Source organism: Mastigoproctus giganteus, chromosome 5 (assembly GCF_048544385.1).
Source record: "Mastigoproctus giganteus isolate SK-2022 chromosome 5, ASM4854438v1, whole genome shotgun sequence".
Classification (NCBI taxonomy): domain Eukaryota; kingdom Metazoa; phylum Arthropoda; class Arachnida; order Uropygi; family Thelyphonidae; genus Mastigoproctus; species Mastigoproctus giganteus.
The window spans coordinates 147,448,996-147,466,773 of NC_143579.1; the positions used below are offsets into that span (position 1 = coordinate 147,448,996).

Genomic DNA, 17,778 nt, shown 5'->3' on the forward strand with positions numbered 1-17,778 from the left:
CGGTCTGTACGTGACATTTCAAAAGACGCTGAGGATACCTCTGTCGACGATCTGATCAGCGAATTGAAGCGGTCTGGTTATATTTTCCTGGTCACTAAATGACCGGAAAAATCTTTGAATCTGAGGGAATGTGACATGAGAGCTCTGCAAAGAATCGTTCCCTCAGATCGCATGTCGACGTTATCGCAGCACCCTGCATGATATAGATTACCATGGTCGCGCAGCCATCCACAAGCCAGTAATCATCCCGACTAAAGCCAGGCGCCGTATAACTCGGTGTCAAGCTCGCCATTGTTGGTCCATAGACCATTGGGAAGCTCTGATTTGGAGGGATGAGCCACTGTACATAGTCTGATGGTGTTTGGGTGTGGCAGATTCGGGGAGCAAACTACCTGCCGAACTGTATCATTCTGACTATGAAGTTTGGCGGAGGCAGCGTGATCACTCTTGCACTATTGGCAATTTTAGACAAAACCATGAATGCCGAGGTCTATCTGGATTCCTAGATAAATAATGCGTTATCCACGTTGTAGCAGCACGTTGAGGGGAGGGGGTTATCAGCAAGACCCAACGCTCTATATCATACTGCTCGCGTTGTGTCGGACTGGTTTGAGGTATGAACGTGGAAAAGTTGGACAGGCCAGCCCAGAGCTCCGATCTCGAGATAGAAAACGTTTGTCATTTGAAAGAACCTTTGTCCCAAGACTGCCGCCCATATGCAGCTTGGTTCTCAGGCTATCATTTGCATCATATCCATTTTAAATGGTTAGTTATGAACTATAACTACAAGTTATTAGTGACTAAACAATACGAGTTATTTTTTCCAAATGGCAAATACCTATAAGAGAGAACGACCTTTGGCCTCGGGATGGGAACAGCGTCTGCGCCACCACCCTGAGTTACCGTCCCCACCACGTGGAGGTAGGTCGCCCTATCTAGCGATTTGGATGTCGTCCAAATCGCTAGATAGGCCGACTTACAACAGATCGGGAGGCTAGGTAGGGCAACCTACAACATCAGCAACAAATTTGACAAATCTGTCAAAAATTTCAAGCGATTGAGTTAGTCCATCAAAGTGGATCTAGAGAGGGCAAGAGTCCCTCCCTTTAGCGTCAGTCGGAGGTCATCGTAGAGAATACAGTCAAGCACTATGTGGAGGCCTATTTCCGGTTCTCCAGAAGTGCAAAGGTCTAAGATTGCCCACCCCAACTGGATGTTTGTGTTGGTTATTTGGTTTTTAGGAGCATTAGCAACTAAGGCCATATTGCTCTGGGAATATACGGTGGTCATTCCCTGACCTTTCCGCATCCACCGTATTTGGTGGTGATGGGCTCGAACCCCGGTCTAATCAAGAAGCGTGTATTACGCACTGCTGCTCCTTCCCACCTGGAGCAGCTGGACCTCAGACTATGTTCAGTCAGGACAGAGCAGACTTCCAGTCCAAAAGGGAGCAAAGGCCTTTGCCAACTCACGGTGTGAACAGAGGGGATAAAAGAATGCAAATGGTGTCCCTTCTCAGAATTAGTCCATTGGGTTTGCCATATGTTATCTAATTCATCATCGATCCTGCTCTGCTCTACTGTTATGTTAAAGGCTGCATCCGCTCGCCCAACTGAACACGATCGGACGCCGAATACCAGTCCAGGAATCTCGCTCTTCAAGCGGTACCTTAGGTGGGCCTTAGCCAGCATTTTACTGGCTAACACACAAAACATCGATAGCCACTGTCCTACAGGCCCTGGTTATACCAAGAAGATGCCTCTGTAGAGAGAGAGAGAGAGAGAGAGAGAGAGAGAGAGAGAGAGAGAGAGAGAGAGAGAGAGAGAGCGCGCGATCCGATGGACATGAGTGTTGAACTCTTCCCCAAGCCCCAGCCGAGTAAGTGAGGATCGGGAAAAAGACGTCACGGGGGGTGGAGAGCTCCTCCCTTAATACTCCAATCCATGCGGATGACTTAATGGAGCTTGGCATATGCCCGCTTCACATTTTCCCGCAAGTAACTGGCGTGAGCCAGAAACTTTAGCTGCTCCCCAAGGTAAACCCCCCTAAGTACAGACTTTCCGTCCTACTCGAAGGGAGTGACCCGGAGCGAAAACAGGTGGTCGCGACCAGCTGAAAGCGTCCCCTCAGCAGCACAGCCATAGACGTATGCTCGGAAACATGCAGCTTATGCAGAGAGGCCCGAAATATTATTAGGGTCAATCAGGCTTTCGCCCGCTCCTCAACTCCTTGCGAGAGCTATCTCCTCACAAGAAGCAAGAGATAATCCGCATAAGCCACGGTAGTGGTACCTTCCACATCGTGCAAGGCAAGATACTCGTTAAGAACAATGTTCCACATTGATTGCCCCAGGACTGAACCCTGCGGGCATCCTCTCTCAACAGATCTCTCAATCTGTGCATAATTCGATCTGATAATAACCCACCTTTGATGGAAATAGTACTTCAAAAGACGGAAAAGCACACCGGGACAGCAGAACGCTCTAGCCTTGCAGAGGACACTGAGGACACTGCCCTACCACAGAACATCGAAAGTCCCTTGAAAGTCGATGAACAAGCCCAGAACGTACCGACCATCAGTCTCATCAGTACATGTAATCACCCGATTAATGGCATCCTCCGAGGAGGATGCCCCTTTTAAAACCATATTGGTGATGGGACGGCAGAACCTGCGCAACATATAAGATACCAGACGCGCGGTAATTAGCTGCTCCAAAACCTTTCCCATGAGAGGTAGAAGAGCAATAGGATGATACGATTGAGGCTTATCCACAGGCTTTTCCCGGCTTTTGAAAATTATCCTCAAAACCGCCTTCTTCCAGACTTTAGGGAAAACTCCCTCAATCAGGCAGGTATTGTACAAATAAAGTAGTATATCAGGACTCCACCGGCGCACACATTTAACAATGGCTGCATCCAGAGAGTTCACCTCTGGAGCGTTGCCACTCTGTCAATTCAAGAGCTGCATCGAACTCAGCCAGAGAGAAGAGAGGCTCGCACCCCTCTTCATCATACAAATCATTTTGAGTCAAAATACATGACTGTTCTTCATTATCAAAAGTTTCAACATATAGCAAAATTATTTAAAATCTCCGTGGAAACTTCCCAGCCAAGAGATTTCCCTTAGTCTGCTCTGACAGAAGACATGTATGTATGTTCCCTGTTTATGGGGTGTAGATTAGGTGTAGATAGGCGTGTGCCTATCTACACCTAATGTCTCCGTGAAGGAAGAGTCTCTGTACAATGGGCCTGACATAGTATTAACACACACTACAATACTGTAGTATTGTGTTATCCATGTCAGGCCATTTTGACACCAGGGAGCAGCTGTCTCCTGGACAGCCAATTTCCGGCGCCCGTTCGACGGCATGGGGAGCCGGGCCTGTTCCAATAGTCTGTGCTATGGCAAAGTCCTGCATCCACCGGCGGGTGTGCCATACCAATGGATGCCAGCAAATCGTGTATTTAAGGTGCCCAAACCAGAGTACCAGAAAAAAAAATAAATAAATAAATAAATAAAATAAAAAAAAAAAAAAAAAAATATATATATATATATATATATATACACACACACACACACACACACACACACATTCTGACAGAAGACAATCACTACAGTAAATTTTTTTTCCGTGACTAACTTGCAAACAGTCGACCATGGGTCAGCAGACCCACAGTTCTCCACATATCGACGCCCCAAGAAACCCTCTTGGCATCGCTAATGTTCAAGTAAGCTGCTCTTATTCTTTGGAACGCGTTTTTCAACTTGTGAAGACCAGCGGGAGAGAAAAATCCTTCTCCCTTACTGATAGCACTTCCTTGATTGCTGCACCCGAGTTCTTAGGACTGTCAGTTTATTAGCCCATCATGGTAATGCCTTTGGCAAATGCAGTTCTTCTTCAATGTCACAGCACAAATCTCTTGGACTGCACATGTTACGTACTTTGCCTTATCATCGGCAGACAGATTACACCACTGGCTTTCGTCAGAAAATTTGGTACTCACACGAGCGAGGAACCTCTCCCATTTCACATCTCTAGAATGGTACCTATTAGTTTCAATCAAAGGTTATTGCTCTGTGATCACTGGTGATGAGGGCATCATGAACTCTCCAGTTCCAGAGATATAAAAGTACCAATCTGGTACACACAGTGACATCAAGGAAAGATTCTCTGGCCAATGAGGAGAACGTAGGGAGTTGCCTTGGATCATTTAACGAAATCATCCCTGAGGAGGAAACTCCTCAAGTGCCAAGACAGACTGCAATCATCGGAGTCAGTACCTCCCCAGAGACTATATCTCGAATTTGCATCCATCCCTATAATAACATCAGCTGAACCCAACGTGTGCAAGACCCTCCCCAGATGTCATATGGAGGCCTCTATACTCTGCACTGGCCGGCAGTATAGCGAAATAAAGTAAATGGTGCCCAGGGGCACTCCCAAAAAACTCTGCGCATACTCCATGTGCGTCGCACAACGAAGTTATAGCCATAACTGTTCAGTCCGGATTGGTTATGAAAATTTCAGAAGGGGTACCCGAGCCCTCCACCACTCTGAATCGCTTAGGGTAGCCAACCATTACCTTCTTCAATATATAGAGCTCCTGCAACATTACTAGGTCAACCTTTGTTTCCTGTATAGCCCGTGCCAACTGAGAGGCGACATTCATCGCCGTCTGAGCATTAATCTGCACTAAGAGTATGCAGTCCTACTCTCCATAATCCGTTCTTCGCTTTAGAACGTCTATCCGTTGTGTACTCTGGGCATATTTTGTCTGCAGCAGTGTTGGCCACAGCCTTGCAATATTTGGCCACATACCATACATCGATAGCATTGAGTTGGAACTAAGTCCCTCATTTAGATTGGTGCGAGCACCAATCTAAATATACTCTAGACTTAGTGACTAAAATGTTTCCTAATAGTGCCTGATATCTCAAGCATATAATTAAAACCAGGAATTCCCCGGGCATTATTTCTAGTTAAAATCTTAAACTCATTTACTACAGAGTCTTTTGAAACCCCACATTCCGCGAGGTTTCTTATTCAAAGTTCATTGAGTAAAATGTTCGTTGGTCAGTCTTCTCGATGTCAGAAATAACCACTTTCGGATGTCTTCTGAGAGACCTTTCCACCTCCAGGCCCAGCTCATCCATTTCAGGACACTGAGTAATCTTCTGGATATCAAAGTCGGTGGCAGCCTCAAGAGCCACTCTCCTGTCTCTAATTGGCTGGACCAATAACTTTGGTGTCCGCCAACATAGGTCTGATTGTCTTAATGAGCTCAGTCTTGATCTCATCACAAGTACTAAAACGATCATTTTAGTTTTCATTATAACAGTTTTTGTTTTCGGGCGGCCCTCAATCTGAGGGCGTACCAGATCCGTAAAAGTTTTGGCTTGTACGGAGCTTCCAGGCTGTGTTGTCAACTGAGTTCTCAATATCTAATTTCAAAATTTTACATTATGTACAACCTCCTTGAGGTTGTCCCAAAGTGATAAAATCTCGTTTATCGCTTGTCTTGGCATCTGCAGTTCTTCAGACGCTGAGTTCTCATAACCTCAATCTTGTCTTCTTTAGTATGGCGAAGCCAGTCTTCACCATTCTTCAAACCGTCAACCTCAGCTCGAACCTTCGATCTAACTGATGGTGCTTGATCTTCCTCCTGGGCTGCAATAGAGCACGTGCTTCAACACCAACAAGCATCCATTCTCAGTTCCATTGCACCAACTATCTTTTCTTCTTTATTGATGTCCATGGGCTGCACCCGCAGCCCGTGTCGTCACTGATCACTTTGGACGAGGAACTTCTACTTCCACTATCTCCTCCTCATCTTCAAGAACTGCTTTGCAGTTGCTTTCCTGGTATTTGTCTTCCATTTCTTTGGCGACCTGGAAGGTTTTAAGGCATCAGAATCAGTCCTGGCAGCCTTAGCCTCCTGGCGTCTCCGTAGTGTCTACTTCATCTTCGCTTCTCTTAGAAGCAGAGCCTTGCCTTCTTGAGGCCATAAGTAACTAAGTGTAAAATTAATACAAATAACTAAACACTTTATTAATGTTAGTAATGCAAATTTGACCTTATATAAAGGTTTTCGGACAAAATCAAACTGGGCCAAAAGAACAGCGGAAGTTTGAAGAAAAGAACAAATCCAACTTACTCTTCCAGCTTCCCAGCCCAACCGAAACCACTTGGAGGTGAAGCTTCTTCAAAAACTTTGACCGTGGAGAAAAAAAAAAAACTTATATCAAAAATATTTTACCAATCACAATAGAAATAGCATTAATATACCCAAAAACCAACCACTAGCCAAACTCTTTGGTACCCGGGCTGCATGAAGCCCTTTATGTTGTGTAAATGAATACCCGGGCCGCTATAGAGAAGAGATGGAATGAATTGGATTGTTGGGTGCTTTGTGAAGAGAAATTGCCTATAAATGGTGGCCACAGTGGAATCACTGTGGCCACCAAGACATTTCTGTGCGGCTACCAGACAATTTTCATAAATACAAAATTTTATTTATTAAATTTGAATATTGAAAAAAATATTTTTTTTAATGTTGAATAATTTTTTTTTTAATGTAGAACAATTTTACATGATATTGTTGTACAAAACTCAAAAATATAGTTTCGCAGCTGACTTCAGGATAGAATCTTAATTTGCATAACTTATTATTATTAGTTACAGCTTTTACAATCACTTTAGGAATTTTTTTATTATTCCCGCCTAACTTTTCTAGATCCTGTTGCTTGCAGTAGCATACTATCATTAACCACCCTACCAACCTTTGTATCATCTGTAAACTTGGACATTAAGACTGATGTGCCTTCATCAATATCATTGATAAATACAGAAAACAACAATGGACCCAACACCGAACCCTGGGAGACTTCACTAATAACATTAGTCCATGAAGAGCAATGCCCATTGATTACCACTCTGTCTTCTCTCACTCAACCATCTCTTTATCCATAGCAGCAACTTGCCCTTATTACCACGCTGCTCCAATTTGTGCAGCAGTCTTTTTTTGCAACACTATCAAAAGCTTTCCTGAAATCAAAGCATATAATATCAAAATTAATTTTTCGCATCCAGTTCCTTTGAGGCCATATCACAGTAACCAATCAAATTGGTCAAATAAGAATTCCCTTTAAAAAAAACCATTGCTGTGCATGAAGTATAATTGGGGCCTTGTCTATATGATCCTGCATTACTTCTTTTACTGCTAACTCCATTATTTTCCATATTAATCAAAAATGAAAGAGCAATAAAGCCCAATATGTTCTATTATTATTAATCTTAAATTATAAGAGAAACCTCATAACCTTTATTGTAGGACTGTAATTTCTCTCAACACTCAAAATCGCGTATAAATGTATTCTTATGTGAATTAGCGTGTGTCGCCCTTTGATTTCCCTTTGTGAATTGGGATACATTCGCACATCTCCACTCCGTGGGGTTCTTTGTTGAATCCAAGAATGCTTTCATAATTATGGCTAAGAGTTCGCTTACTATCTTCGCTTCCTCTCTTAATATCATTGGATAAATCTCATCCACCCCATCTCCCTTTCTTATGTTTAACTTCAATGGTTTCTCTTCAGCTTTCCTCTCAGTTATTAGAAAGTCATTTAGCCCTCTGTTAGAACTTGATAAATTTTTGACCTTCATCCCCTTGGCTAAAGAATTCCTCATATAAAAAACATATTGGAATACCTACTGTCTCGAAACGATACTACGACACATTGGACAGACAACTTGAGTAACCGAGACCACTAATAAGACTCGATAATATTAGCGGGTCTCGATTACACAAGTTGTCTGCCCAAAATGTCGTAAACAATTCGTTATGTAGATAAAAAATAGAGATAAAAAATAGATAAAATACTAATATACTGTAGATAAAAAATACTAATTCAGTTTGTTAGCAACCGGGAGATAATGTCGTGATCCTGAGAGCTTTGGACAACAGTGACCTCAAAACAAGTTCGGACGTTAGAAATGTTGTTACAAGTATATTGAAATTTGATTTTAAAACTGTAAAAGTCAAAACTTTAAGGTTGGTTCGAAATAAGGGAGTTTAACTCGAAACGGCTTCTAAATCAGATTTCATTAATATTTCAACATCTGATTCTTTAGCAGCAGCAGGTATAACTACTGGGGTTCCAAAGAAGGGTAACCCATCGGTTATTATTTATGACATTTCAAAAGATTTAAGTCCGGCTGACATTTTAGAAGATTTATAGTGTAAGAATTTGACTATTCATTTGAAGAAGTCAAAAAGGATACGACTTTTAGATTCACGACAAAGTCTATAAGTGCTTCTACTGTACATTGGGTGGTGAGTTTTGCGCCTCAGTTGTATAAATATATTGCCACATTGGAACGTATTTACTTATCGTTCAGTTCCCATCGAAATAGACCTTTCACGATAGTTTCAAAATGTTTTCTTTGTTTAGGATATGGCCATACAACCAAATTTTGCTCCCATAATTCGCCATCTTGTGGTCACTATGCAAGTGGGGGTCCTGTACATGCGGAGTGTCCCAACAAAGAACAGGAGCCCCGTTGTATTAACTGTAAACGTAAGAAGAGGGATTATCAACATTCTGTGAAAGACATAGGGTGTCCAGAATATCAAAGAGCACTTGAATTAGCAAAAGATAGAACTGCTTATGAATAGTGCATCCAACCAGAATCTGGTTTGTGACTCTGTAGAGAGTGTTACAACATCTTCTATTACTTCTGTTGGTATGAAGAGTATTAGGATATTGCAAAATTAACCGGCAAAGCTCAAGACTGGTTGCAGATGAGGTTCGGCTGAGGACAATCAATTAGATATACTATCGCTGCAAGAACCATACTGTGCCAAAGTTCGGTCTGGTCAATCTGTTCAGATATTTGGTTATTCTTTATCTTCTCGTGTTGTCCAGCCTGTGCAGGAAGGATCTAAAACAGGAATTGTAGTGTTAAACAGAGGCATAGATGTTGTAATTATTTATGGTTTGTGTAATAGTTATGCCACTTGTGTGATGATTACATTTAAATCAATGACATTTTACCTAATATCATTGTATTGTTCACCGTCTATGGATTTCCACGTATCGTTAGGCTATATGGAGCATGCTCTGAATGCAATTAAGACCAAACAATTAAAACTGCTGATGTCAAAGCGAATTCCGGCTTGTAGCATAGTGCAACGACGGATACGCGAGGTCTACTTCTTGAAGAGTTAATAGCATGTCATAATTTGCACGTTATAAACAGGCCTAACCAACTGTCTACATTTTGTGGACCTATGGGACAATCGAACAGTGACGTAACCTTGGTTTCTGCTGGGTCTTCGACGCCTAGCGGGATTGTCAAACAATTGCAACGTGGACATCTAGTGATCACCGTGCTATTTACTTCATTGTTGATGTTGGTCCAAGGCTTGTTAACAGTCATTGTCTATTGTAGCATAGTAGGTATTCCCTTAAAAAGTTGGATTGGACAGTGCTGTTGCTGATTTTACTATGGATAGGCAACGTCAGTTAGTGGAAGCATCTGCAATGGTTACAGTTAATACCATACAGGAATCCATTATTTAAGCTGCAAATAAATCAGCTAAGAAGAAAGCTTGGTGGTTAAGTGAACTTACTGCCCTTCGTCGAACTGTGTATCGTGCGAGACTACACCATCAGCTTCATCGTGATTGGAAGCCTGAGGAGGTAAATAGGTTGCATGAAACGTATTTAACAGCTAAAAACACTTACTGTAGAGCCATAGCGAGAAACTCTGAGGGTATTCGTCAAAGAATCAGGAAATCGAAATCCATGGGGGTTGTTGTATAAAATTTCCAGGAACAAGTTGCATTCCTCGGACGTATTTGGGTCAGTTACAGTTGATTAGCATTAGTAAAGGCATTTGATGCAAGAAAGCAAGCTTATGCAGCATCAGCCAAAAAAAAAAGTAAAATAAATAAATAAAAAATAACCACTTCCACTTCACCCCTCTGTTCGTTCGAAATACCTGTCCAGCTGAGCCTTAAACTTATTTAGGCTATCAACTTCCACGACAAGGGATGGAAGTCTGTTCCACCTACCAACCACCCGCTGGCTAAAGGCAAATTTCCGCACACATCTGTCTTTCCTCAATTTGAATTTATGCCCTCTCAGGTGATTATTCTGAGCAAGAGGAAGAATCCCATCAGCATTGAGCATGCTCAAACCATTCAAGGCTTTGTATACACCTCTATCAGATCACCTCGCTGGTGCCTAGTCTCCAGACACTGTAATTTGCAAAACATAAGCCTTTCTTCGTAAGAGCACCCCTTTGTTCCATTCACTAATCTTGTTGCACTTCTCTGTACTCGTTCCAGCAGCTCTACATCCTTCTTGAAATGAGGCTTCCAGGCCTGTATACAGTACTCTAGGTGTGGCCTGACCATTGCCTTATACAAGGGAATGATCACCTCCTTATCCCTGCTAGAAAAAGTCCTATATATCATTGACAATACACCATGAGCTACTCTTGCAGCCCGTCTGCACTGCTCAGAGAACTTCATATCTGCTTGCACAACCACCCCCAGGTGGTCCCTTTCATTCTCTACCACTGTCGGTGGTACTACAGATTTGATACATTGCTCTGGGGTTGCTGTTTCCCCATATGTAGTACTTTACATTTGTCAATGTTAAACTTCATTTGCCACCTCTCAGCCCATCTGCTCAACCTTTCCAGATCCTGTTGCAGCAGCATAGTGTCAGTAGTGTCCTTGACAACCCTGCCAACCCTCGTATCGTCTGCAAACTTGGACATTAAGCTTGATATACCATCATCAATATCATTTATAAATACAGAAAACAATAAAGGACCCAATACTGAACCCTGAGGGACTCCACTAATAACATTAGTCCACGATGAGCAGTGTCCATTGATTACCACTCTCTGTCTTCTCCCCCTCAACCACCCCTTTATCCATAGCAGCAATTTGCCTCCAATGCCACACTGCTGCAATTTGTGCAGCAGTCTTCCATGTGCAACAGTATCAAAAGCCTTTCTAAGATCCAAGTATATAATATCAAAGTTATTCCCTGCATCCAGTTCTTTTGTGACTGCATCATAGTATCCAATCAAATTGGTCAGGCAAGACTTCCCCTTAACAAAACCATGCTGTGTCCGAGCTATAACTGAAGTCTTGTCTAGATGATCCTGCAGTGCTTCTTTAACCAGTGCCTCCATTAATTTACCTGAAACAGAAGTTAAACTCACAGGTCTATAATTACTTGTGTCAGCCTTTGATCCTCCCTTGTGAATTGGGGTCACATTTGCACATCTCCAATCCATGAGTACCTCCCCTGAGTCCAAGCAAGCTCTCATAATTATGGCTAAGGGTTTGCTTACTTCCTTTGCTGCCTCTTTTATAATATAACTGGATAGATCCCATCCACCCCAGGTGCCTTTCTTGTGTTTATCTTCAACAATTTCTCCTCCACTTTACTTTCAGTTATTACAAGATTCTCTAGCTTGCTGCTAGAGTTGAATACACCTCTGGTATTCCCCTCGCTGAATAACTTCTCATGTGTGAATGTCGATGCAAAATATTCATTTAGTTTGTTAGCTACCTGAGCAGGGTCATCAACAGTTGACCCACCGATATCAAGTGGACCAATCTGATTCATCCCCTTCCTTCTATAGTTTACATAAGTAAAGAACTCTTTGCTGTTTTTTAAGAGACGATAACTGGTTTTTGATATCGTTGACCCAATATTGACTAAATTGTTTCCAACAGATGATGTTGAGAGAGATACGTATGACCAGTCAGCTATTCGGATGGATAATGAAATATATCAAACTCAAACAGTTACGGCTCAGTTTACCTCTGAGGAATTAACAAACGTTTTGAAGAAAGTTAAAACAGCTGTTGGTTTTGAAAATAATTTAAATGATTTTAGAGGCCTTTAAAATTTTACTAATGGCTGATAAAAGTTCTTTGTTATTTAAGAAAAGGTTTAAGAAAAAGTAAATAACTGTTGTTTAAAGAGAGTTTAAGAAAGTAAGCTTGGAAAAAAACTCCGTGTATTTCTGATTTTTGCGGAAACAATTGGTGGAAATTTATCTAAATTTCGACTTTTCCCCACAAAAATGAAACTTTTAAATTGCTTAGAAGTTTTTCTAAGAAAATTAAAACTGCCGGAACACTGGATGTGTAAGATGAGCACAATGTCAGTTTATTAATGACAGAAGTGAACAAGACAGAAAAAAAAAAAAAAAACTCTTTTGTGAGTGACACAGACGGTCTTTTCCTGCAGTGTGAGTTGAATGATGGATTAGCATTTAATGTTTATTGTACTTCGATTGAACTTAGAAAATCTTTAAATAACTCAAAGTTTTCATGAAATTCCTAAGTCAGCGAATACAGTTCGAAATATCGTTCTGGAATATGTGAAAAAAAAAAAAAAAAAAAACATTCATGATGTAATAATTATAAATTATTCAAAATAAGCTCGACGTTCATAACCAAAGCATTAAAGAGATATTATTTGTATATCCAATAGTGATGAAGAGAGGAAGGCTAAATAGAAATTATTCACCAATCAACAACTATACTGCTTGAAAAAATTAACAGAACAAACGTGGTGTAACTCGTGCAGCTTGTGATGAAGCGGGACAAAATTTGGCATGGTGGTGTGCCATAGAATAATGATGAAATGAGGAGACAGGGACAAACTTCGGACAGGTATAAGGGACATTTATAGGGGTTGTATAAGAAAAACCAAAAAGGTCACATAATAAGTTGATACAAGGTGCTCGAAAATATGGTAACATGACATCAGTACGGCGTATAATCCCTCTCCAGCGGCTAAACAACACTGACAGCTGTGAACTATGCTCGATATAAGGGTGTCTATAAGATCTGTGGCAACAAATCCCATTCTTTCACTAGCGCAGACTTTAGCTCACCAAGTGACCGAGGAGTTTGTTGTTGGCGTGCAATGTGAAGCCCAAGAGCGTCCAACACATGTTCAATCAGATTTAAGTCTGGTGATCGTGCTGGCCACGGCAATCGTTGGATACCTTCAGTTTCTTCTCCCCCACTTGAATCTATGTGCATGGGCGTTGTAGGGATGAAAAGAAAATCTGGGGCAATCTCACCCCTAAAACGTCGCACACAAGCTTCGAGAATCTTGTTCTGTTCTCGGTGCCTCTTTGCAGTTACGGTATCCTATCAAAAAACGTGAAGGATGCGGCCGGTGATCATTATTCTGATCCACAAGAGAACACCACCTCCACAGTAAGTGTCCTTTTCTATGATGTTGGAGGGATGGTACCTCATTTCTCTAACATCAAAGATGTGGCTATCCCACTTCAGATGAAATAATGTCTAGAATCTGTATCTAAGCTAAAACGGGACTCATTAGAGAACAGAACTGTACCCCATTTATCAGAGCTCCAAGTCGCATGGTCATTGCTTGTTCGTTTGGGAATTTTTTGGGCGCATCGGCGTCTATGGCCATAGTGCGCCACATGTTCATTGCACCAGATTCGATGAGTCCTGCGGTGGTTTGGAGTTAATGGGGTACAAACCGCTGGCTTCCTTGCGTAGAGTGCACTTGAATTGAACCTTCTTAACACAGTCCGGTTAGAAATATTTTCACCTGTGGCCACAGCAACTTCAAGAGACAGTTGGTGACAGGACGTTGTAGGGTTCTGTCTTGCTGGTAGAGCCAGATAGCGGCCTGTTCTGGTTGACGTAGCCCTCGGGCGATCTTGGCTACTTCTTGTAATGGTTCCTGTCTACTGAAACTACTTCCATAGTGCCGAGACGATACTGTATGACACATTAAGTCAACGTGCCGTCTCTGCCCGCGACTATCCGGCTTCAAGTCGTCCAGCGGCTTCCCCCATCTCAAAGAATCATCTAAATAATAATAAAATTCTTTATTCATAGAAATGTAGAACACTGTTCCCGCTACAGGAAACCAGAGGAGGGTTGACGATGACTTGCCATCCTGAATACTGGAGATGTGGCTATCTCAATGAGCAAGCCAAAAACGGGAATGAAACGATGTGATCGCAAACAGTATTTTTTCGGCATGATAATTTGCATAATATGCGGATCTGTAAGGAGGTAGATCGATTTCTATTGGTTGCTTGTAACTTGGATGCCTATCATATCAAATATTTTCCTTCGGTGACACTATTTACAATAAAATGTTCGTAAAAAACATTTTGCTCTGTTAATTTTGTCTGAGATTGCGATTTATTCTCAGATGAGAATAATTGTTACAATCTGGAACAATATGGAGTCCGTGTTATTCAAGACCAACCTAGAATGTGAGAAGGCTACAGCCAAACTGGAAGCCTATTTCGAAGGAGAAGCAAAAAAGTATGCAACAGCGCGCTCCCTCCTATGCAGATGCGCTGAGGATACCTGTACGGAGTGGCCACACAGTCACTCAACAAGTTCAAACAAAGAAGAAAGTCATCACTAGACCACCAAACCTTGTGGTGTTGAGACCCCCTAAACAAAGAGGACAACCATTCTAGTGAGGGTATTAAGCAGGCGATAATAGAGAACCTCTCTGAAGATTTAAAGACCACAAAAATGAAAAACAGTTAGGTAGACAAGGAACCCAAGGAGTGGTTATTGAAACTGAAACCACTGAGAAAATAGAACAAATAATAGTTAACCCCAAGATTGCAACCCTGGGACTTAGAGCAGAACCCCCCCCAAGAAAGAAAGAAGAGACTCTCCATTCTCGTCTTCGATTTAGACAAGGACATCAAGACTGAGGAACTTGCAAGGGAACTATTTGACAGGAACATGCGTAGTCACATTCCTGACCAAAGCCTGAATGACCACGTCATGCCAAAGCACACCATCAAGGCCAAGTCTTTGAGAACAGTCAACTGGTCTGTAGAATTGAACCCGGCGGCGTGGCAAGTACTCACCAACAAGACCAGAGTCTACATAAATTGGGACAGTCATCGCTTCCGCGAACACGTGGCAAATGCTATAACCGTTGCAAGTTTGAACGCACGTCTCACACCTACTCCCAGACTGTGCAGACCTGCGGTCACTGCGCTGGCAAGGGCCATAATTTTGCCAACTGTCCAAATAAGAGTGCAGACTCCGTCTGTGCGAATTGCAAAAGTCAAAAATTGGATGCCTCCCACTCTCTCAGGGATAGCAAGTGTCCCATTTACCAAAAATATAAGAGTTTGACCAAATCAAGAACGGATTATGGCACTATAGCATAAAAATTCAACACCAAAGTAGTCAAGTTCTTCCAACTAAACGCACAGAGAGCCAAGGCGGTGGTCGACCAGGTCAGGATGAAAGCCGATGATGAAAACATTGACATCGCCATAATTCAAGAGCCATATACAGCTGCTAAACAAGTAAGGGGATATCCCCTACAATACAAGATTGTACAGCCTGAAGATGAAACCACCTGGGGCCCCTATCGCGGTGATGAACCCTGACATAACAGTCACCAGGATCACCCACCTCTGCACGGCCTGTGCACACCTCATCATGGGGATGGGAGCTTACTGCGTCATAGCTCATATTATTGAGCTATGACGTATTGCCATCCGAGCGAGGATATAACGACGGCTACCAGGAAAATGTAAAAAACCTCCTCCATGATCAAAAAATAATAATAGGAGCGGATGTGAACTGTAGGTCGCCAGCTTGGTTCAGCCATACCCTGGACAGGCAGGGGGAGAAGGAATGGGCAGCGCCTGGAAGAATTTCTAGCAACATCAACAATAACAGTGTTAAACAAACCTAACCAACTACCAACCTATTGCAATCTCCGGTGGGAAGCAACCATTGATGTTTCCCTTGCCGCCAGGAACATCGCTAGCAACATAACAGACTAGAAGGTTCAGGATGTCTGGACAACGTCTGACCACAGGGTACTATCAACTAAACAGATTACCAACGTCTGACCTTTCAACTAAACAGATTACCAGAGACACTACCCTGAGAGAATAATGCTACACAAGTATGCGCTGCACACTGCAGATTGGAATCAGTTCAAGGACACCCCAATAGCAGGAAAAGATGCACAGAAAGCTGCAATCCAAGCAAACCAAGATCCGGACCAACTCCAAAAAACAAACAGTCACAGCTATCATCACTAAAGCGACAAATGCTGCCATAAAACGAAGAAAACGTACTCCGGGCACCGTACCATGGTGGATCCCGGACCTCCAGAGACTTCGGAAAGAAAAGCTTTCAGAGAGCGAGACGTTCCTGGCCTGCTCCCGAAGTGAACGCACTGCGGGAAATTTACAAAGAAGCCTGAAACCAGTACACTTCGCTCATACGCAGGAATAAACAACTTTCTTGGGAAAACCTGGTCACAACCACAGGTAATACTTTATAGATTACCCTGGGGGAGGGGGTGGTCTAAACGTCACCACCAACAAATTCCCCAGGGAGGAGGTAATTTACAACACCACAGGGAGACGTCACCAACTCTTGGGAGGCATCTGTCAACAATATACTGGACGCAACCCACATGTAAACCCACAGACGCCCCAACAAATCATGATGTGCCAAGAGAATGAAGATTACCGCACGGAAGGTAAAGAACAGGACTTTGCGCTAGAAGAATTACAAGCAGCTGCGTACCTTATTAAAAAGGTAAGAAATGTCCAGGTCTGGACCTCTTGGAACGGGAAATTATTAGGAAGGTGGTGGAGATGGCCCCCGACATGTTACTGAACCTTTTCAACCTTTGCCTTAAAACCGGAACTTTCCCGAAGGATTGGAAAAAAGCTAATATCAAACTTATAATTAAAAACCCGACGAAACCACCAGAACAATCCACCTCCTACAGACCAATAGCCCTGTTATCAGTCTGCGGTAAACTCCTGGAACGCCTCATATTAACCAGAATACAGGCCTATTACCTACAGACTAACCTTATGTCTCCAAATCAGTACGGCTTCAGACAGGGAATGTCGACTGTGGATGCCTTGAGGAATCTCCTTGCGCGTGCGGCTGCCACGGACAACAAATATTTCCTGGCTATCTCTATCGACTTTGCTGGGCCTTTCGACACCCTATGGTGGCCGAGCGTCCTGGCCCAGCTCCGGAGGACAGGGATGCCGGATAATCTGTACAGGGTAATCCAAAGCTACTTCTGCTGCAGACTCATAATGTTGAAAGCTCCTTATAAAATACTCACTAGAAGACTCAACAGAGACTGTCCGCAAGGCTCCGTATTAGGGCTGACACTATGGAACGTTGATTTGGACGAGTTCCTAAACACAGACATTGGAGAGGCATCTTCGCAAGCCTTTGCAGACGACCTTATCCTGATGATAGAGGCAAACAACAGAAATCAGCTGTAAAGAAAGGCAAATCACGCCCTACAAATTCTACAGGACTGGACCAATAGCCACTTCCTATAGCAACTACGCCGGATGATCTCTGCAACAAAAACAGACTCCATCCTCTCTCTGGTGGGTCATACCCACTGCTCAACCTGGGACGTCTTCCCTATTGTCCCCATACTTATGCCTATCCCCTCCAGTCTTCAACCTTCCCACCCGCTCTAACTGTGTACATCAGCCTTCAGTCCAAATTTAACTCGATATCAATCAAATCAATCATTTAACCCTTTCGGCGTAGTTCTAGTTAAGCGATGTCCCACTCATTTTTTTTTTTTTTTTTTTTTTAGGTCCTAGCCACTGAAATCAGTGGCAGGGCCTGTCAGAGTGCTGAATATAAGTTACTGGGTACCCTGACCTGCCTCCACGGGGCAAGTGTGGGTAACGGGGGTCCC

At 42.8% G+C, this 17,778-nt stretch overlaps 1 protein-coding gene across 1 annotated transcript in view; it reads left to right on the forward strand.

Moving 5' to 3' along the window:
- The window catches only part of LOC150085755 (protein Skeletor, isoforms B/C-like), a 120,681-nt gene that overhangs the window by 66,660 nt on the left and 36,243 nt on the right, over positions 1 to 17,778 (forward strand). The window contains exon 4 of the mRNA XM_090374680.1: positions 6,086 to 6,192. Within this exon, the coding sequence (XP_090230806.1) occupies positions 6,086 to 6,192 (107 nt within the window). The remainder of the gene's footprint in view (positions 1 to 6,085; positions 6,193 to 17,778) is intronic.